Here is a 22,486-nt window from a genome sequence, read left to right on the forward strand (position 1 = left end):
TGTACTTATTACAGAAACAGAGGTGGACCCAGTTGAAAAATTAAAATTATTGGTGTTCTAATTTAGGGGAAAGATTATAGAAACTCTGAGCTTGGCCTATTTTAATAAGTACATGTGTTAATTTGGAGATGGGTCTTATTTTGTGAGAGGAGAGTTTAAAAACTCATTTCCTCTCAGGCCGCGACACACCTATATGACTTGTTCTTGCTATAGATTGCTAGTGGTATATAAGCTGTAAATACTGTTGAAATGTAAATGTGCTGTCAGAAGCTTGTTAGTGTATTTAAATGCCTGTGGGAATGGGAGACCCAATCATATCCTGTCATGGAGAAGGTTATTTTGGAGATTATTCAAGTTGTGGTAATGGCTTATAGGCAAAATCCCTCTTTTACTGAAAGCTTCTGGTATAATGAAAAGTTGGAGTGGAGAAAGTAGGTTAACTGTACTGGAACCAGGATAAGAGTCCATGGCTCAGCGCTTGGAAAAATTGACTCCAGATGCTTTTGTCCATAGGCAATGGATCCAAACACAGTTTTGGAGTGGAAGCCAGTTAATGACCTGCTTATTGCTGCTGGAGAGTCCTACAGGAGAGCCTCATGGGGATGCCAGCAGGTGTTCCCTTGGTGTTCAGGGCAGAGGTCACAGAGCTGGCTGGAGTTTGGGATTATCCACGTGTGCTTTGGTTGTATCCTAAACCTCTGAGGAGGGTGCGGTGGCTGCGTGGGGTGTGTGCAATTCCAGCTGTGTGGGTTTTGTGTAATTCCAGCTGCATGGCTGAGGTGTGGAGCTCTGCAGGGCAGCACCTTCCCCAAGCACAGATCCTGAGGATAACACATTGCTGCTCTGAGGATAACAATTGCTGCTGTCTGCTTGATTTGATAGGGGTGAACTCCAGATATTGCCGTGACCCAAATTCAGTGCTCTGCTTCCAGTGGAGCTGCTAACAGTGCATCACCTTGGTACCCTGAAATCTCAATTTATACTTGGTGCAGACACAGCTCCACGTTGCCTTGGCTTCCAGTTGTTTGCTCTAAGTCAGCACAGCTTTTACTGATGACCTGGAGAGTGTGAGTGCTGTCAGAACTCACTTGGCTGTTCAGCTCCAGCATGGAATCACAGTTCATTCTTGGAAACAGGGATGTGAGTGAACAGCTCAAAACTGGCTCTGTCAGGTTAGATGTTTGGGTTTGCTACTAATTTTGACAGGAAAGTCTTATCACTAGCAGGTGTGATGGTTAAAGCACGACCCCTTGGTTATTCCCCCATTTATTCTGAATTTTCTTTCTCTGTGTGGCTGTTCACTCCTATTAAAATGCTTCAAACTTCCCTGAGTTTAATGGGTACCTATGGAAGAATTAAAGGTTAGAGCTGCATAGTGGGTATTGAGGCATTGGTTTCTCCACATCATACTCAGTTGTTTCCTTTGCAGAACTCCTCCTGCTGCCTCTGAAACAGTCAGGAAGGATCTTTGTGATTTACATTGTTCTTTCCAGGGCTGTTGCTCATCCTGGGTAAGGACAGGGAAGCCTTTGAGATGATTTCCCACTGCAGCACACACTTACTTACTTGTGCCCTTCCATGGCCTCACATTCAGTGCTGTGATGCTTCTTCCCTCCCATCTCAGGGTTTATTTTGTGTGGCCTCAAGAAGAAAAAGGTGATACTACCAACACTTAAGTTGTCCTAGGTTCCTGCACCTGCTCTAATCATCCCAAAACCTTCATGGGTATTGGGGTGTTTGGTTTATTTCTGCAGGGTAGGAGTGAGAAGAGAAATAGTCTTGGGGTTAGTACAGGGGTGCTGATGTGAGTAGGTGTGTAAGGTGTGCTCTGTCTTTGTGGAAGAGCTTCAAAGGACTCTCCTAACAGTATCTTTGCTAATTAGAGCTCATTTTACAATGTGAGCTGGATTCTCTGGCTCTTTTTCAGAGAGAAGTGATGCAATATCAGGATCTTCTAGTCCTGGAGCTTCACTTCAAGCTTCAGCCCCTTTCCACCCCAGACACCAGAGAGAATAATACAAATTCTGTTCTCTCCACAGCAATTGTGAGGAAGCCAGTTGGGCTTAACCCTGCTCAAACAGACTGGAGGTGGTGCAGCCCCACTGGCTTTTGGATCAGGTCTGGCTGCCCTCTGGGATTGTTAAAACCTAAAAATATTTTGAGCTTTCTGATGAAATCTGCCAGTTTGATTAAAGGAAATTAGGTGCTTTTTAATTAATATGATGGTGGGGAGGCTAGACTATAATAGTGGCTCCAGTGGTTGCAGTCATCTCCACATCCCAAATAGCAATGGATAGGTTTTACTCCCCAATGATAGGAAAATATGCTTTAAATATCCTGACTTAGTAACCAAGGGATTCAATCAATTATCAGTGTTTCACTAAATAGAGAAGTGCTACTGTGTGTGAACAGGGTCTGTTCATTAAAAAAGCCACTTCAAGGCTGAAAAGTGATTTTTTTTTTTTTTTTTTTGAGGTTTTGACAAAAACTCAGCTCTTAAAAGGGGAAAATGGAGGAAAACTACTGTGCTGCTGACTTGTATTCCTCTCCTGTCTGTTGTGGTCATTGGGAATGCAAACTAGCAGTGGAGGGTTTGCCTTCATCTCTTCCTCTTCATTCCTGTCCCTCCTGTTGATGTTTTGATGTGCAAAACACTCTTCACTTCAGAAGCTGCTGTGCAGGGCAGTGGAAAGGAAAACAAACCCCTCATTATTAGTAGCTGTTGCCATTTGCTAAAGCTGTATTTTCTGCTGCCTTCCAGCACTCCCTCCTCCACAGCAGGAAATGAGGGGGTGCTGGGGAGACCATAAGCCAGAGAAAAGAGCTTAATTATACAAACAAATGTGTTCATGGGAGTCTTGCGACTTGGAGGCCCTGAACCACACAGACCACTTTGCTGAGGGACAGAAATTGAAAGTCTGTGGCCTCTTTCCCAGTTAATTGGAGGTGACATTCCCATCCTTGTGGGCTGGTGGTGTTGTACATGTTGTGCATTCAGATGCTGAGATGCAGCGTGTCTCATTTTGGGAGTATTGAACCTCGTTAAATGTTTGCCCTTTGAAACTGCTGCAGTTGCCCCTCTTGGGGGAATTGGTGGCATGGACAGGACCTTGGTAGCTTGGGGTCAAACACCAGTGAGCTGGCTGAGCACCATCACCTGATTGGGGTGGGGTTTTGAGCTGTTTGTTGAGCTATTGCCTCTACTCTGATGGTATCACTGTAGTGTGTGATGGTTTGTTTGTCTGGACCTTCAGTGTTCATTATCTTGTCCTCTACTCCCCAGTATGGTCCCCAAAAGCTGGTTCTCCCTCCCTAGTGCTGGAAGTATGAGTGTCCACCCCCTGTCCACAATTTGGCCTCTCTGTTCTGTTGTGGCACCCAGCTTGAAGCGTTTGCACCTCCCCAGCAGTCCTGCAGGCTCTGGTGTCCGTCTGGATTCCCTTTGGTGTCTGTCCTGCAGTTGTTGTCTGGGACACCTGAGCACAGGAGAGCTGAGCTGAGAGGTGTGGACAGCCCTGGGCTGGAAAGAAGCATCCATGGGGTGATGAAAGCTGTGAACTGCTCATGTGTTTTAATAGGTCAAATATTGACTGCTCCTGTGCTGAGCCCATGGTGATTACAGGCATCTTCCCTGGACTCTGGTGATTCCCCTTCCCACCCTTTTCTTTATGAATGATCTTTGTTCAGCCTGAAGTGTTAATTTTCTTCCTTGGCATAAATCATCTTTGATGATTTCTGGGTTGGTGTGTGAGCCCCATGCTGTATATAAATGAATGAGTGACATGAGGAATATCTACAAATGTAGTTACGTTGTATGTAATGTACATAAGGAGAGAATGTATTTTGTTCATTTTTTTCTTAATAAAAATGTATATGCTAGCAAGGGTGTTGATTAAAGATCTGTTTGTTCTCACATCGCTTCAGAGAGTGGAAAAATGCCTGTGAAGGTCTTTTAGTGGTAGAGAAATTGTGAAACTAGTGGCACATTACATCTGGTCCTGTTGCCTGACCTCACTGATGAGCTCAGTCAGTATCCCATAAATCCAGCACATATTCCACTCATTCACAGGAACTTTTTCGGGGGAGGAGCACTGAGTTCGAGCATAGGCTGCAGCAAACCACTGATTTTTAATATCTGACTTCAACAAATTGTTTTATTTTTTCCTTTTCATAAGCGTAAATTTAACCTGGAGCAAAATGGTTTTTTTTGGGTGCATGAAGGCCAATGGAGTTGCTGAACTGCCCACGCTGCTGCTGCCCCTCTGCTGCCCTTGGGTGATGCCTCTCCTGCTTTATGTGTGAGGTTTGATTCCCTCCTCCACAGCCTGACCTGAGTGCAAGGAGGGGCTGCACACCAGAGTGAGTTAGGATGAAATGCAGAAATAAATAAGGCTGAAATGCAGAAATAGGGGTGAAATGCAGAAATAAGGGTAAGTTGCCTTTTCCTGTGAAAGCCTGAAGGCATCAAGAGCTCAGGCAAGTACTCAGGCTGTGGTGGGGGTGCCCTCTCATCACCTGAGCTTCCCACCCAGCTGAGTCCTCTGATTTTTAAATTTAATAGGTTTTCCACTGTAATATTTCCTTCTACACTGGAAAAATACAGGCTTTTCCATGGCTGGCTACCTTGAAGGTCTGGGTTGGGTTTGTTCCAGCTGGTCCAGTGTTTTCTCATGGAGCCTCTCCAGAGCAGGAAGTTGTGGCCCTGGAACTTGTCCTCTGACCTGCCCACCCCTCCTCACTCATCCAAAGACACGAATCTTTTACATAAGAATGTTTATTGACAGAAATACATGATGCTCTCAAAATATATTTGTAGGAAAATGCAAGAATAATCTCTTACAATCCAGTTCCTCAGTAAATTCCAGTGTAAATCAGACTCCTGTCCCCGTGAGAGGTGCTGCTACACACAGTATGTAAGAGCTCTACTATATGTGCAAGATTCAACAGGTAACCACCTGGGGAATTAGCTTTTCCTTCTCCAGTCCCTCATGGATTATGACTTCTGTGTGTCTTCTGTAGGCAGCAGTCACAGTATCAACCTCATCAGCTGGGTCACGGCACTGTGAGCGGGAGATAAAATGCTCCTAAAAGTATTTACACATTTCCTCTTGAATCTGAAAATAGAAAAGTCTCTTGCAAGGACATCTGAGCTGCTTGTAAAGCTCTTGCCGAAAGGTAAGAGCAGGAATCTCTTTGTACAATGTGTGGGATGTTAAAGCTGGTTTGGGGCAGAGGAGAGGAGCACAGGGAAGGGAGGAGGGGCAGGGAGGAAGGAAATGCCTTGGTAAATCTTATTTTTATTATTTATTATTTTTGGTCTAACAATTATGGCTACAGTCTACGAAGGGAAGGGTTAAGGCCAAAGATGCTCATTGCTGCATTTCCTACCTGATTTTTTTTTTTCCAAAAAAAGAATGTTCTCAACATTAAAAAAAAAAACCAAAAAGTACTGTTTTCTTTTCCTGTGGAAATAGTTCTTTTAAATAGGGGAAGGAAAATCTACTATAAAATATTAGTGGTTTAAAAATATGGTGTCTGGAAAAATAAATAAATGTACAATTCCTATTCAAATATAAATCACTATAAGCACTTGCTGAGCAGTTAATATCCTCACTGGTCTCTGCTTGGAAAGGTTAAGGTTACTTGATCTCAAGCCTCTGTAGGATTCTCTTGGAAAGTCTTTGGACCTGACTCATTAAAGCACTTTGGCATCTCTTTGCTGGGAAGGGGGAATCTTTAGGCACATGCCAAAGCCTGGAGATGGCCTGCCAGGGGTGTCCTCGTGGCAACTCAGCCCCAGTGGTCACAGCATCGCTGCTGCCCTGTGTTTTCCCTGTGTTTGTTTTCTGGGAAGGACAGAAATGTGAGGTCATGGACCTGCTGCTTGTCTGTCAGGGCAGCTGGGAGGCCACAATGCTCACAGGAGCAGTTGTGGATGCTGAGGTCCATTCTCTGAGACTCATGGCCATGTTAAAGAGCTGAACTTGATGCTGCCAGAACAGAGACAAAGCTGGGGCACAAAGTTACCAGGGCAAGAGGTAATTTTTCTGCTTCATGTCAAATTTTTATCTCCTACTAGGCTGGCCTTTAGCTTTTTGTTTCTTTTTTTTTATTTTTTAAGATTTTAAATTTTTTTAAATTTTATTTTATTTGTTATTTCCCCTCCCCTCCAAAATTACTTCCCCATAGTGCAGTGCACAGGTAAGTGAAGTGTGCAGAATACATCGCTAATGAATAGCAGGAATATTTACATACAAAAATAGAAAGGTTTGAGCACTTCAGACTCTGCCCTTCAGTGCAGGACAGAAGGGGGAAGAGCCTCTTGTATCTTCTGCCAGTGCCTGTCCTGGGGCTGAGCAAAACACCCCAATCCCCTCCTTCCTGAGTACTCCCAACCCCACCAGGGTTTCTCCAAGCTTCCCATTACTTGGCTCTGCTTTTCCCCTCATTCAGGACAGCCATGGGAGCAGATCCCAGTTGGTTTGATTCAGTGGCAGAGACCAGAGGAAATCTCCCCATTGTGCCTTGGTTTATGGCAAGCAGAGGAGAGGGCTGTGTTTGGGCATTGCTCTGATCTGCAGCTCCTCTGGCTTGCAAAGGGTTTGGGACAAGCACCATCCTCACTCTGGGAGAGGGACTCAGCCAAGTCACCTTCTGGTCCTCGTGTGCTGGAGGATGCACCCCAGCTGCAGGATGATCCCTGCCTCTGCCAGGACTGAGCTGCTTCACCAGAGCAAAGGCATGAAACTCTCCCCAGCCTTTTAGAGCCATTCAGGAGCTGTTGTGGGGAGTCAAAATCCAGAAATGGCCTCGGTCCAGCCATGTTTTTCTTCTCCCCTTTAAAGGCTTCAGCAAAGGGAGACCTGGGTGACAGACCAAGGGCTGCAGGACAAAGCTCAGTCCCAGTTTCGCTGCTGAGCTGGAAATTGCTTTGCAGGTCTCTGTTATTTTAGTGGCTTGTGAAGAAGAGCTTGAGGCTGAGCTTTTAAACCTTGAGGGTGTGAAACACCAAGGCCACCTGAAGGCCACTGAGCTACCTGGCTCACATTCTGCTGCTCTTCTGCCTCTTCTGCTGCTCACGCAGGAAAATGTGCCCTCAAAAATCACAGACCATCGTGGTACACGTGTCCCACAGTCTCGTGGAGGATGGATGAGGGCTGTGAGACGCTGCTGTGTAATTCCTGGAAGGCAGGTGATCCTTCCAGAGGGAAATGCAGCACCAGAGCTGGGCTCCTGCACCACAAAACCCCCATCACACCTGGGCTAGAGACCAAGCATCACTCTTGCTCTCCACACCCTTCCTAAAGAGGGATGAACTCAAGGAATTCCTCCTTTTCCTCTCCCTCCATCTCATCCTTTCAAAACAAGAAGCTGCTGCACCTCTCTCGGTCTCCAGGTGGGTGCAGGATCTGTTCCTCAGCCCTTGGCACGGTGGCTGAGCATCACTTGGCACTGCTGCATCCCTGCCATCCCACTGGGTCTGGATGCATCCACTTGCCTGTGGCACAACGATGGGCTCTTGTGCATTTCAGCTCTGGGGAGAGGCTGGAAACTGGTTTAAAAAGGAACAGGCTGTTCCAGCTTTTTTCATTCACTACCTGGGTGTCAGGGAGGGCAGGGTGATGACTAAACAGCGTGGGCCAGAGGATTTGTCGAGCTGTAATTGCCAGGTGCTGCTTTGCTGTCAGATGCACTCCATCTCCTGTCCTATTTATTTTCTTTCTCTTGAGTTTGGAGTCGCTCGGTAGCTGGAGGATGGGGCTGACGTGGTCAGATGTGGGATGGGAGGGGACATGCTTGGAGGAGACACCAGCAGCTCTTCAGGAGCAGAGCCACCCTGTTTGCCCATGGCTGGTCAGGTCTGGCGTGGGAGGTGGATGGGGGTTGGAGGATGCTTGGCCAGATGTGGCCACCAAAGTGGCTTGTGTTGTTGTGCCCCAGAGGTGCCTTCTCATGTCCTTTTCTCTTCCATCCTGCACCCCATGTGGTGGCACAAGGGGCCACAATTAGTTCATTAAGGGATTTTCTGCTTTTTGGGGGGAATTTTGCCTTATTTTGGAGTTCTGTGTGCATGTGTGTAGGGTTTGTGGGGTTTTTTTTTGGGGGGGTGGTTGTTTTTCTCTTGATCAAGTTCTGCATCCTATAAATGCGTGTCCTCCTCTTCCTCCAGGTCCTCCTTCATGAGGGTGTCCAGAGGAACGATCCAGCTGTCCCCCAGCTCACCATTGAGGTTCACCTTCTTCTCCTGCATTTCAGAGGAGGTCTCCATCACCTCCAGCGTGGGGTTGTCATGGTAGCCATTCTCCATGGTCTGCATCTCCTCGGTCAGGCGCTGCTATGAGGAAAGAAAATCATAAACCCCACTGAACAACACCTTGGCCATGCTGCAAGTGTCACCTCAGGGCTGTCAGCTCCCAGCCAGCTGTGACAGCTGCCCAATATAGATTTATATAGCTACATATAGAGACTTTGGTGGTGAGGTTGAGGCAGGGGGCAGCGAGGGGATAGCATGGAGCTGGCAAGAGGAAGACTCTGCTGATGATGGGAAGGAGGAAAGAGAAGCCAGAGACACGTGGAAAACCTCCAGGAGCAGCTGCCAGCTTCAGTTTGTTCCATCCAGGACCTTGGGAAGAGGTTGAGCAACACTGCATCCCAACTCCTGCCTCCCTACCTCAAATCTGCTCTTCCCCTCCCCTTTTTATTCACCCCTGCCCTTTTTCTAGTTGCTTTATTATTCTTTATTATTCTTTGTTTTTCTCCTTTATTCAGGGGTAGCTCCCATCTGCCAGATCTTGAGCATTATCCTTCCTCATTCTCGAACTCTCAGTGGAAACCAGGCAGGGAAAGATGGAATCAGACACTTTATCACCCTGGTCCTTTGTTGTGATGTGCTTCAGGCTCCAGCTCAGCCCTTCATCCCATGGCAGAACCCCAGCCCATCCTAATTTTGCATCTACTTGAGCTCCTGCATCCCTATCCTTCCCTGGAAGGATACAGTGGGGAACTGCAGTCCTTTCTCAGCCCTTTTTGGGGAGCCCTGTTAAAATCTGCCTGGATTCACAGCTTGCTCTATTACAGTGCTCCTATAAATGTCAGGAGACAGGCGTGGGAGGGAATCCATGGAGAAGGAGAGGGATGGAGAAGCAAAACTGCAGGGCTTGGTGCTGGCAGAGGAGCTGCAAAGGCGCTGCTGGGAGTCCCCTGTGTCACTCCCCTGTGGCAGGGTGGGGATCGTGGGATGCTCGAAAGCAGAGGACACACCTGGGCTCTCCCAAGGACTGCTTCCCTGTGGGATTGCTGGTTTCCCACCATGGCAAGGCACCTTCCAGCCATGCAGCGAGGGGAAAGGGGCTGTAAAGCTGGGCTTTAGTCCTGTTAAAAGCTCCTGGGCCCTACCAAGCGCCGGAGGTGAGAGCCGGGGGTGTTACGGATGCGGCGCCCGCCCCTCCGATCCCTGTGTTGGAACTCACATTAAAGATCAGGGCCACATGTCCATCATCAAACCCGGGGACATCAGGGTGGATGTTCTGGGTATTTCCAAGATAAAGCAACAGGGAGGGAGGTGGGGGGTGAGGAGGGTTGGAGAGAAAAAAAATAGGAAAAAAAAAAAAAAACAAACTTTCAAGTCATTTTTGGAAACGAAACAGAAGGAAAACAAAAGAAACCACCCAAAAACAAAGCCAGGAAGGAGGAATGTGTTTGATTTTTGGAAATAGCATCCCTTGCTTTGGTTTTGCTATTTTACCCTGTGTCTGGTGGGAATTTACCTCTGGAACTTCCAAGTTGGACTGGTACCTATTCCTCTGCACCAGATTATTTTAGGGACATGTGATCCCATTGCTAAAAATACCCTATTCCTACCTGTTTTCTCAACAACATGGGGTGTTATGCTGCTACCTGTCCCCAGTGGGATGTTTTTCATGCCAGCCAGGGAGATTTCATGCAAGGGATGACAAAACCCTCTTGGGAGCTCCAAGAGGATCACAGTGCAGGTCAACTATTTATTGAGGTCTTGCCTCTTCCCCTATTTCTTCCCAAAAAATCAAGCCTGGTAAGTACAAACAAGTCTGATGGGGCATTGGTTTGCTCTTCCCTCCCTCCTGTGTTCACCTACCTTGCACTGTAAATATTTAAAGTTTTATCCCTTGTTTTCCTGTGGGGCAGAGGTTGGGATCGCTGAGAAAGGATGAGCTGGTCCAGGGGAAAGCGATTTGAAGGAGGAGTGAAGTAGGTCTGCTTCTCCATTGGGAGGGTGATTTACCCTGATTGCATAATCTGATTTCATAATTATTTTCCTTTTCTGTTTCTGTCTGCCCTAGAGCTAAATCCTCAGGAACAGCAGCTAGGACCAGAGCAAACCTCGGTGCCCCAGGGCGTAGGAATGGCCAGTCCTTGCAGGTGGATGCTACACTAAAATCACCTAGGATTGCTTCCTGAGATAAAAATCACATTATTTTCTCTTTCTGTGTTGGTTCTTCCTTAAATCCTGCTGCTGCTGCTCTGAAATTTGGCCCTGTCCCAACTCTTGCAAAGGCTGAGCCCTGCAGTGTTGATGCCCCTCCTGCTGACACCCTCCTTCTTTGCACACAGCCTGGGGCTCCCTGGCACCCACCCCAGCTCCACTACTTGTAAAAGTATTTCAAGAAAATTTTTTGAGGGGTACAGCTTGTTTTTGGAATGGGGTTTTGAATTGAGAAAGCCTTTCTTGTCAAAATTACAACCCAGGTTGGTGCCCACTGGGCAAACCAGGATGTCTCCACCAGCAGAGACAGCAACACTGATGATCCTCATCTCCTGAAGATGCTTCTGGGATGAAAAAGGTCTTGGCATACCTGTCCCACCCTCCTGCCACCTCACCTGGTCCTTCTTTTGGGAGAAGCGCTGGTGGCAGCCGTAGATGGCCGCGACGAGCAGCAGGGAGCCGGCCAGGGTGATGATGGTGATGATCAGGGGCGTGCTGAACTCATCCTTGATGGTCATGTCCTCCACCATTTTGTCAAAGGTGATGTTGATGATGCCGAGCTGCCACGGAAGGGACAGGTCAGGCTCCTGTGCCACCCACCCACCATTGGGGAACATCCCTGGGACAGCTGTGCCATGACCAGAGACCCACTTACCTCCTCTAACCTGTCCTTCTTCTCCTTCAGCTCCATCAGGACTTCTCCAGAGTCCAAGGGAACTGGGGGAAGAGAAAGGCATCAGTGAGCACAAGGTGTGGAGAGGGGACAGGTTGTGCCACCATCCCCTCGTCAGAGGGGTGACCCAGTTTCTGGAGGAGGTGGATGAAGTTGTGTGGGGATAAAGCCAGACCTTGCTGATGCTTCACAGCCAGACCAGGAGCCAGGATCTCTTCTGGAAGTGGGACAGCCCTAGAGCCTCCAGGCCCCACCACATTTACAAGTAAGCCCAGTGAGGGGCTGTACCTGGCTCCTCAAGGATTAGTCCCCAGTGCCTGGGTGCTTTCCCTGAGGTTGGATGTGGAGTCTGGATCACCCACCCACCTCCTGTTCTGATGATGAGTAAGAGCAGATGGAGCTCAGGCCTTCCTCCCCCTCATGCTAGGGCAGCAGGATGTTTCCATCTCCCAGGCACCCTGATCCTAAAGCAATGTTTGAGCACACCCAGGCTGAGCTGGGTATCCCAGCAGGGCTCTGACATGGGCGAGAACCTCCTCTCTGTGGTCTTTGGGGAACAATTTAAATTGAGCACCCAGTTTTAACCACCTGGGAAGAATTCTTCCTCCTGGAGACTGAGCAACATGGACTGGACATGACTCAACATGGCAGAGGGATCTGGTGCATTCCTTAGGGTGCAGAGCTCGTTTCTGGGATCATTCCTCTCCCAGACCACTGGGATGGGGCAGAACAGAGCCCTTGGGCCAAGCTCTAGCAGACCTGAGGGCTCTGCCAGGCCTCCAGCTCTGGGGTCCCCAGTGCCAGTGATGGGATCATACTCACGGTGCAGGACCACCTGCACGGCCCAGAGGTGGGAGGGGCTGTCGCAGGCCATCAGCGTCACCGTGCACTGGTCCCTGCTGGCATCAAACACGTGCTGGGCCGTGGAGCAGAAGCTCTCATAGAAGGAGTTGTTCTTGCTGGCAGCCTTCCACTCAACCTGCGGTGACAGCGAGGGTCAGCACTGCTCCCAAACCCAGGGACTGCCCAGGATCACCTCACCCCATCACCAGGGGTGCAGGATGTCCCATCCTTATAGAATGACCCCTTTAAGACTGGATGTGTCCCTCCAAGCCATGGTTTGGTGGACAAGGTGCTGTTGGGTCATAGGTTGGACTCGGTGATCTCAGAGGTCTTTTCCAACCCCATGGATTCTGTGATCTTCCCTCCTCCCTGTGCACTGCCCGGCTGCTGCCGGCCCTCCCGGGGAACAGGAAAAGTTTAAAAGGAGTTTCTTTACAAGGAGCCGAGTTCTTGGCTGCTGTTCCTCACCGGGGCCCTGCACCAGCCTTATCTGTGAGCCGCAGCTTTCAGTGTTCCAGGAATAGCAGGTCCCTGAGGGAAGCGGGGCGGGGGGGCTGGGGAGGCCAGGGGGCCACAGCGGGAGCTGGGCAGGGCTGTGCAGCCCCTCAGTTCCCCCACAGGCATCTCCAGCCTTTCCAGCCTCTGTCCCCACCAACACAGCTCCCTGTCCTGCCTAAAAGTTCCCCGCAGCTCTGCAGGGAAGAGCAAGAGAGTGTGTCTTGCTTTTGGATGGAATCACAGAATGAATCACAGAGTGGTTTGGGTTAGAAGGGACCCAAAACATCATCCAGTTCCACTCCCTGCCGTGGGCAGGGGCACCTTCCATGGACCAGATTGCTCTAAGCCCCTCCATCTAGCTTGGAAACCACAGCTTCTCTGGGCAAACCAAAGCATCCCTGGAGAAATGGGAGAGGGGTGGATATGGAGTCCACGCTCCCTCCACCTCCTGGGGTGTTCCTGAGGTTTTTTGCTCGATGCTTTGAAGCATCTGGGAGCTCAGTAAAGTGCTCACCCTTCTGCCTGCACAGATCCTGACGTGTGGATGTGGCACTTGGGGACACAGGTTAGGGGTGGATTTGGCAGTGCTGGGTTAATGGTTGAACCTGATGATCTTAATGGGCTTTTTCAACCTAAATTATTCCATGATTCTGTGCACGGACCTGGCCCTCACAGGTCCTATGTGAGAGGTGCTGTATTTACAGCTCTGGCATGCACAAGTCTTTCATGTGCAGGTGATCCTGTGTATAAAAGTCCTTAATCCCTGCTGAAATGAGGTGGGAAAGGCTCTGCTCCTGCCTGCTCCATCACCCCAAACCTTCCCCTCCCATCCCAACACCACCGGTGGCTGGCAGCACCCTGCTTGCTGCACTGCAGGGATGGGAGCTGCCGGGCCCAGGGACGCACCTAATCTCACCCCATCTTATCTAAATATTTGGGAGGCAGCAGTGGAGACAGGATGCACTTGCCGGGGCGGAAGGCTGGCCCCGGGTACAGAGCTCAGCATCGGGAGGCCCTGGCTGTCCCTGGGAACGGCCACTGTCCCTTGCCTGTCCTTTCGCTTTGCACCGGGAAAACCTCCCCGGGGCCCCTCCGTGGGGTTGTAGCATCCCTGGGAAAAGAGCTGGATGGGAAATCTGCCCCAGCCCGAGGGCAGCATTCCCTGCAAAGCTGGTTCCCAGCAGCACAGGGAGGAGGGGGCTGTAGCTTGGTGGTTTTATCACGTCTGGACGCTGGGTTGTGCTCCTACGCTTGGAATGTCCTGAGATTTACCAGTCCCTGTCTGTGCAGCACTTTCTGCTTGGCAGAGGAAGGAAAACCCTCGGCTGCCTCCCCGCATCCTCCTTCCCCTCGTTTTGCCGCAGCTCTGCTTTCCCCAAGCCGTCAGTAACTTGTTCCTTCCCCTACCACCCCACGGTGGGGAAAAGAAGACCCTTTTTTGGGGGCGGAGGGAAATGGGATGCGAGGCTAAAACCTCGCTGAGAGCACTTCAGTGGCAGCTGGTGAGCAGTGCCTGAAGCCCTTCGGAGGGTGAACTGGAGGGATTGGCCCTTTCCAGGGCTGGAGAGGGGCAGGGTGAGGCGGCTGGGCGGGCAGGGATGCCCCTGGCAGCTCCCCCTCCACCGCCAGAGCCGCTCGCATTCCTTGGCCGGAGTTGACAGGCGCTGCCGAGCGGCTCGGATCCGGTTCCCACACTGGCGGGGACCTAAAACCAACATCCCCGAATGAGGTAACAGCACTTGAGTCAACAAACCACCCCCGCCAGCTGCACGGGGTGAGGGGGGACCACGACCCTGCTCGGTGAGGGAGTGCCTCCGCCTGCTCCAGGGGCTGTCCTGTGTCCCCAGACCAGTGGGTGTCACACAGCAGTTCCAGTGGGCTCGAGTGGTCCTGCTGTGGTTTTGCATCCCCCACTGCAGCAGGTTCTGGTGCTCCCCAGCATCCACTGACTCAGCTCCTTGGACACATCTGTGTCCAGGTGGGGGACACGATGGAGGAGGAACACCTGGGAGATGGACACGGGGTTGTGTGGCTGAACAACAGCTCAGGCTACACCAACCACCTCTGTCATCGTCACTTCTTGCTTCACCTAACTCATTTTGGGGTTAGGGTGAGGAGCATCCATCCATCCATCCATCCATCCATCCATCCATCCATCCATCCATCCATCCATCCACCCACCCACCCACCCATCCCTTCTAAGGCAGGAGAAACCCAACTGAAAATGTATTTGTGAACTAGACCTTGGAAGAAGTCATTCTCTAGAATGTAAAGTATTGAGCTAATAAGCCTTACTGAAAAGCTCATTAAGATCCTGCTGTAATCAAAGGGATGAGAAGGAGAAGGTGGGGGAACATGGACCAGCCTGCTCAGCATTGGTTCAAAGCATCACCTGAAGAGGAAGGATGCAGGGAACCAACCAGCCTGTGAAACACCTACAGTCCACAAAGTGGTACCAGCTATATATTTGGCTTTTTTTTTAGGATTTCTAGTTTGAATTCTTTGTTTTCTGGGGAAAGTGAGGCATGGTGGGGTGAAAGGTCTGCAATTCCTGGGTTCAGTCCCAGCTGTTAGCTGGGTACCCCCATCACTGGTGCTGCCCCACCAGCCCAGCTGTGAAATGGGTGGGTGGTTCTGTACTGTCCTCTCCCCTGCCCTGTGTGATCCAGACATGTCCCCCACCACTGGTCCCCCCACAAAGCCCTGGCTTCTAGCTGGATCTGAATTTTTAGTACAATGCCACCCCGACTCTGGCTGTTCTCAGAGCAGGGTTGGAGCTGTTTCTGGAACACTTCTTATAGCACACACTTTCCTGTTTTCCCACGGGCTGTGAAACGCAGAGGATTTTTTCACTTTGCTGTCAGGATTTGGCTACAGATGTGTTTACCAGGTCTACAAAGCAGGGAAACCAGATAGTGCCATTTCTCCGTTATCTGCTTGGCTTGGGAGGCACAAAATGGGCCGCAATTTTCAGGAATACAAAGTTAAGGGCGAGCAGGAGGAGGTGCTTGGGCAGCCAAGGAGGGTGATGGGATGGGAGGATGCAGCCCTGCAGCCTTTCTGTGGCTGTTTTGGGGTGTAATTGGCATTTTGTGCTAACAATGCTCTGGCTTGTTATTACACCCAGAAGAATCAAAGGGAAGCAGGGTGGGAGACTCCCTGGCTCGCCAGCTCCAGTGCTCCATGGCCCTGGAGCAGGCTGTGATGCCAAGATGTGGTTTCTGCCCATCTCTCAGCTCGCTGGTGCTTCCCAGCCTCACCATCCCTGTTTCCAAAAGCCTCCCAGGACAACTCCATGGGAAGGACAGCAGCTCTGGAACATCACTGTGCCCAGAAGGAGGGGGGGAGGTTTAAACACCAGTCCCAAGTCCCTTTAGGCTCCAAAATTGGATTTTGTCCATCTGATTGAATATTTTTATATATTCAGTACAAAATTTGATGAGATTTTCCAGCATGAATCTGCAGCCCTGTCCAGACATTACATGGAGAAAGGGATGGTCTGAGGAGAGACCATGCTGCTGGGGCTCCATGGAAATAAGGCTCCTCCTTGGGATCATCCTCAGCATTCAGAGCATCACTAAGGACACCACCACTACTGCAGGTGTTTGGGCAAGGAGCATTTACACCCAGTAGCAGCTGGAGTAGGAAGGTGACAACAGACAGCAGGCAGGAGCTTTCCCTCCTCCAGGAGCACAGTGGATGGTGCTGGGAGGTCCAAGCCCTGTCCAGGGCTGCCAGGCAGGGCCATCACCCAGGCACAGGGAATTTCAAGAGCTGCTGTGGCCAGTAGGTGAATTCACAGTGTGTCTGGAGGGGTTTTGTGAACACAGTGTGGCTTCACTGGGAGAGTCCCTTCCAACTTGGCTGATTTTGTGATTCACTTAGGACAGGGAGTGACAGGACAAAGGGGAGCAATTTTAAATTAAAAGAGGAGAGATTTAGATTAGATATTTGGAAGAAATTCTTTACTGTGAGGATGGTGAGACACTGGAGCAGGATTTCCAGAGAAGCTGAGGCTGCCCCATCCCTGGAAGTGTCCAAGGCCAGGCTGGACAGAGCTTGGAGCCACCTGGTCTGGTGAAAGGTGTCCCTGCCCAAGGCACAGGCTGTGAGAAGGTCCCTGAAGTGCCAATTTTCCACTGCTTACACTGCCAGAAACCAGAGCATTATCATGCCAAACACCACCCCTGAGCCCTACCCACAGTCACTCTGTCAGGACCTCACCAGCCATTTACTGGTGTCTCTTCCTCTCTATCACCAACTTTAAACTTCTTCCTATTTGGAAGTTATCAGTATAGTGCATCTTCCCTGCTGCAGGAAGCTCACAGTTTCCACCAGAACCATTCTGGAAATCCCTCAGGAACACCAGCAGACAGTGCCCACCCACCAGAAAGGGTCTTGGTGTGTGGTCCTGAGTTGGGCTTGCCTGCCCCCTGCCTTCCCATCACATTTTACTGCTCCCTGGTCCTGTAGAGGGTCTGAAACCTGTGAAATGGAGTTTTTTCCCGTCTCACTTCAGGGGTCTATGAGGGCACTGAGGAGCACAGTGAGTCCCAAACTCCAGGCTCCTCTGCTTCCCAGTTGCTCTGCAGTTGGATGCCACCCTAGCCCAGTGTAAAGTACAAGATCTCACAAGTGCACAATAACTGTAGAGGAACACCTCAATTTTTCTTGGGTTTGGGGACAAAATTTCAGCCCCTCAATTTAGGAAAAATGCTTTCCTGCTAGCATAGGGAAAGATTTATCCTTTAAAATTTTCCATTTGTCTTTCTGTAAGACCTGGATGGGCTCAGCTGGTCCTTCTACTTGGAGAAGACAACAGTGGCCTCTTGTCCTCCTGCCACATCTCCCACTGGTGACATGGGAGATGCTGAACATGGATTTGCATTCACCATTTTACATTGGTTGCATCTTTGATGAAATTCCCTCATTTCTGAACATTTCCTCACATGCTCAGAGCACCAGAGGTTAAAATCTGAACCTCCAACAGCTGCTAATTCTCCATGGAAGTCAAAAAGGTGATACTTACACAGCTTCTGGGTTCTTTCAGGTGGATGGTGGGCCTGGTATGTTGCACTGGTGCTGCACAGATGATCTGGAAAGGCAGAAGAAAAACAGCACTAAGTGGTGGATAAAGGTTGGAAGGACAGTTGGTCACCAATCCAACAGCCCATCAATTGTTTCCTGGGAAAAAAGCCTGACCCTCTCCTGGCTGCACTCTCCTGGGAGTCGTAGAGATCCAGAAAGTTCCCCCTGAGCCTCCTTTTCCCCAGGCTGAGCCCTCCCAGCTCCCTCAGCTGCTCCTGGTGCTCCAGACCCCTCCCCTGGACATGCTCCCCTTCACCTCCATCCTCATTGTCTCTTCTCTGGAAAGCTCCATGAGAAAGGGATGGGAGTAAATGACCTCTAAAGGTCCTTTCCACCCCAAACAGTTCTGGGATTCTACAACCTGGAATTGCTTTGCTGCCAGGTTTTTACTCTCTCTGACACAGAAACAGCGAGAAAAGCCCCAGACTCCATGTGCACGTGGGATGGAGCCGAGTTAACACCACTGAGAGGTGCCCACCTTCCATTTGGTGCCATTACCTTACTTGAGGATGAAATGTTGGGTTGTGGCTGGCCAGAAGTGCAGCTCTCTGCCTGGTCTGTCTGGCTCCCTGGGGCTGGAGGCTGGGCACTGGCAGGACTCTGGGAGGGTTTGGCTGTTGCATGTCCAGCGTCGTGGGTGCTCTGGTCTGGCTCCCCAGCATGCACCAAAAAACAAGCAGACAGACACTGACACAGTATAGAGGATACAGCTGGCACAGCCCTGCTAGGGATCACCTCAAAATCAGTTTTCATCTCTAGTTCTGCCTTGAAGCTCATTCTGCTGGAGAGGCTTTAGATTACTTCTTTAATTTTATATCTATTTTTGATATGGAAAGAATCTGATTAGTGATTTTATTTTCTGCTGCTGAAACTCATCAGAGAGGAACCAAAGGCCATTTGATGGCTGTGAGTGGGTAGCTGGGTAATCACTGAGAAGTGTGGGGTGACCTTCCTTTCACTTTATCTGGGGTGTCTTCCATGGAGATTTCCTCAACAGACGCAGACCTGGCTGCCCAGGATCTGCCACTGTTGGGAGGGGATGTGATGCCATAACCTCTGCTGACTGCACCTCCATGGAAAAAATCCAGGGTGAGAAGCTTAGAAGTAGTGCCTGGTTCTACAGGAGACAGCCTGTGGTGTCCTGCCTGGTATTCCAGGAGGGCACAAGTCCCAAATCTGGCAGCCCCAATCAGGTGTCTCTGATACCTGAGGTCACTTGGTTACGTTCTGTATCATCTTAGAATTGTTTGTGCAGTGGGAGTAGGGCAAGGAGCACAGCAGCCTCCTGCCTCCCCAGATCCCTTTGAAGCATGGATCTTCATCCCTGGCTTGCTAATTGATCCTTAAGTGGTGACAAAAGAATTAAAATGCCACAGGATGTTCACAGCCTGTTTGCTCTCGGGACTCCTACCTCTTCCACAGAAAAGATGAGGGATATTTCTCTCCCAGACACATTCTGAAGGCTCCAGGAGAGAATTAATTCCAAAGCCATCTGTTTCTCATAAATTCTGCCAGCTATTTATTAAATATAAAGGGTTTTTTAGACCTCTTCAGGCTTAATGCTTGAGGCCCAATTTGAATTAACATAATTTTATATATGATCCTTCAGTAGAGAACAGTCCTGTGGAGCAGGAGGGGAAAGAAAGGAAAAAGAAACATCCTTCATGGATATTTTCATCTCATTCCTGCCCACAGATGAAAACATGACTTGGGGGAAGCCAGTGAAGATGGCCTTGTAATAAAACCTTGGCCCATTCAGTGGTGCCAACAGCTGAGAGGCTGAGGGGGATGGAAATGGTTTTTGAGTGGCTTCTGTATTCCAGGTAACTGGAAATTGGGTCAAGAAGAGCATTTTCCAGGGGAAGATAATGAAGGGCTCCAGTGGGATCACAGCTTTTATTCAGAGCCAGATGTGAGCTGAGCCCACAATCCCAGCCAAGTCTGGAATGCTCCATGGAGCCCTCACAGTCCCACAGGGTCTGTGAATTCCCATGCTTCCAGACAAAATGCCAGTTTGGGAGGGTTGAACTGTGCCTTGCCAGGACACTCAGGGGTAACAGGACTGTAAAACTTCAGAGGTCAGAGAAAACACCTTACTGGTGTTCAGCAAGGTCCTAAACAGCATGTGGACACTCCTACTGCTGCCTAGACAGCAGCCAGCAGCCAAAGCCCTCCCGCAGCACTGATGGACATCCTAAAGTCAGACTCCTCAGGGGTTGTAAACTCAGAGTTTAGCCACAAAATCTCCTTAGTCATCTAAAGCTCATTTTCTGTGCATGCCCAGACAGCCTTCCCTAAGCTGCCAGCTGCACCAGGGATCTCCCAGGGGCAGCATTTTGGGGGCTGTCACAGTGCTTCCCCAGCTCTCCTGCCTCAGTCCCCAACCCATCACTGCTGCTCCCGTTCCCTGTCACTGAAGATCGAGCCTCTGCAGCTGATGGTGCTTCAGGCACCATTTGGTCCATCCAAAAGCCAATGCCTGCACTTTGCCACTTGAGTCATTCCTTGGATTTCACTGACTGCATTGACTCGACCTTCACGGAGGATAACAGGGACTTAAACACACGCTTGGCACACAGACAACTGTGCTGGAAAGTCCTAAAATGAGACAAGGTGGTAATGGCAGGAGGTGCTTAGGTAGCCAGAGGAAGAGAAAACACAAAAAGGCCTCCCCAGCACAAGAAACCAAGGTTCCTGTCCCCTGTTACCTGCCCCAGGAGCTGTCGTGGTCGTTGCCTCTGGGACCGTGTCTTTGCTGCCAGGTGGTGACATTGAAGTGGTGGTGGGGGACAGGGATCCAGTCGGAGGGGTAACAGAGGCTTTGGTGCTTCCAGGACTGGTGGAAGGGATTGGTTCCTGGGCTGCAGAACTGGAAGAAGGAGGAGGCTGCTTGGTGTCACATTGTGAAGGAGGGACAGCACACTCGCTGGGGCTTTGGGAAAGGGCAGTCGTTGGCACTGGGGTGCTCACAGCGGTGTTAGGCTTTTGATCCAAAGGCTGATTTCCCTGAGTCTCTGTGAAGGGAGAGGATGTGCCAGCAGCCCCTGCAGCTTCTGGAGAATTGGTTGTCTCAGTGACAGCAGATTTTGCAGTAGCAGTGGTGCTCAAGCTTCCCGAACTGGACATAGTCTTGGGCGGCTGTAAAGCAGGGGTGCTTGTAGCAGGGCTGGTTTTGGAGTTGGTGGCGCTGTGTGAGGAGCTGTCCTGCCCAGACACGGGGGCTGGGGTGATGTTGGTAGCCAATGTGGTCCCTGTTGTCGTGGGGGTGGTGTCTGTCGCTGTGGGAGATGCCGTGGTACTGGGGGACAGAGATGTCCCCTGGCTGGTTATGGTACTGATGCTCTGAGCAGGGTTGGTTGGTGTCACAGTGGGCTGAGCCATGGCAGTGGCGCTGGCTTGGAGTGTGGTGGATGCTGGTGTAGGGGTGGGTGGTGAGGTCGTTGTAGTGCTTGCAGACAGGGTCATTGTGGGGGTTTTTGGGGCTTGGGTGCTTGGGGTTTGTCCTGGGTCTGTATCCTCCTGAGAGCTGACACCTGGGAAAAGTGAAAACACCAAAGTAAACGCTGAACTAAGGAAACTGCCCTCGGTTTCCTCTCTGAATGTGTATCTGTAGAAGTAAACACTGGTATAAACCACAAGTCATTCCCTCAGGGCTCGCCTCGTGCTCTCCAAAGTCGTACCAAATTCCATGTTCTGGTATCACTGTGTCCTGCAGGAAGTACAGCAGAGGAGGACAAGAAGAACCTCCAAACATAGTCAAACTAACAGGAGTTTAGAGCAAGAGCAGGAGAACAAGGCCTGCTGGGTCTCAGGACACAGGTCTCCCTCAGATGGGAGGTCCAGCAGCTTCCATGAAAAGCCCTGCAAGTGGTTCCCAAAATAAAGGAGATCCAGCCCTTGTAAGGGGACAGCCAAGGGATGCACTGACTGCAAATGTCCATCCCTGCAAGTGTCTTCCCCATCCCTGAAGGGATAAGGTGACACAGAATCACAGAATCATAAAGGTTGGAAAACACCTCCAAGATCGTTAAGCCCAAACAATTACCTCACACTATCACATACAAAGAGATCTGTGTTTGCCTCTGAAGAATACTTTAAACTTTCAAAAGATGAAGCTAGTCCTCAGTGGGGGATGCAGCTGAAGGATAACTCACCTGACAAGAGAGAACCCTCCCACTGCAGAGAGCTCTGCAATGTGCAGTGATGCCAAAATGGGGTATTTTCATTGCTAAACCTGGGTCTGTTCTTCTGTTTGTAATCACTGCAGGAGCTCCATCAATGGCCACAGAGAATTTCCCTATGTGGCAATCAGCAATTCTGGGCTCTTGCTCAAATTCACCCTGGGAAAAGTTTGACCAATTTTTCACCTTTCAGGAAACATGGGCTGAGCCACTTTATCCATGGATCCCTCAGGAGTCAAAGCAATGACCTGATTTGAGGAGAAGGTTCTTCCATTTGGAGACTATGCAGAAGAAAGGCTATATTTTTTTTCCCCATGAAGCATTCATATATTATTTCCAACCCACCAAAACAGGAGTCACACTTCCAAGGATTGATTTTTAGCCTAATGCTGCTCTCCAGAGATCTGCTTTGTTCCTCCACGCTGGCACACAGGCAAGGTATCTTCTCTTATAGAGCCTGTCTATTGACACAGATTGTGCATCAAAGATCTGATGAAGCTCAAGTTTCTGGTGGGAAAATTTAACTCCACCATGTCAGGATCTGGCTTGAGAAAGACCTGGGGAGTGGAATTTGAGATGGGGAGGATGCAACCAGTTTGGGTTCCTGTGGGAACTGCCTGGAGACAGAGTGGGTTTGGAGGAGGCAGAGGAGCTACAGCTGGGCCTTGCATAGGCATCCAAACAGGGAATGGAAAGGAAAGGAATGGAATATAGAATATTTCAGTTGGAATGGACCTACAC

The 22,486-nt window shown here is 50.0% G+C and overlaps 1 protein-coding gene across 1 annotated transcript in view; it reads right to left on the reverse strand.

The window, feature by feature from the left end:
- Window positions 1-4,758: 4,758 nt before the first annotated feature.
- Window positions 4,759-22,486, reverse strand: part of PODXL (podocalyxin like) — a 45,005-nt gene continuing 27,277 nt past the window's right edge. Inside the window, exons 2-9 of the mRNA XM_059847573.1 lie at window positions 20,273-21,097; window positions 18,063-18,211; window positions 17,506-17,571; window positions 11,958-12,114; window positions 11,118-11,179; window positions 10,858-11,022; window positions 9,471-9,527; window positions 4,759-8,332 (exon numbers count right to left, since the gene is read on the reverse strand). Coding sequence (XP_059703556.1) covers window positions 8,141-8,332; window positions 9,471-9,527; window positions 10,858-11,022; window positions 11,118-11,179; window positions 11,958-12,114; window positions 17,506-17,571; window positions 18,063-18,211; window positions 20,273-21,097 — 1,673 coding nt within the window. The 3' untranslated portion in view covers window positions 4,759-8,140. The remainder of the gene's footprint in view (window positions 8,333-9,470; window positions 9,528-10,857; window positions 11,023-11,117; window positions 11,180-11,957; window positions 12,115-17,505; window positions 17,572-18,062; window positions 18,212-20,272; window positions 21,098-22,486) is intronic.

Source organism: Haemorhous mexicanus, chromosome 5 (assembly GCF_027477595.1).
Source record: "Haemorhous mexicanus isolate bHaeMex1 chromosome 5, bHaeMex1.pri, whole genome shotgun sequence".
Taxonomy (NCBI): Eukaryota; Metazoa; Chordata; class Aves; order Passeriformes; family Fringillidae; genus Haemorhous; species Haemorhous mexicanus.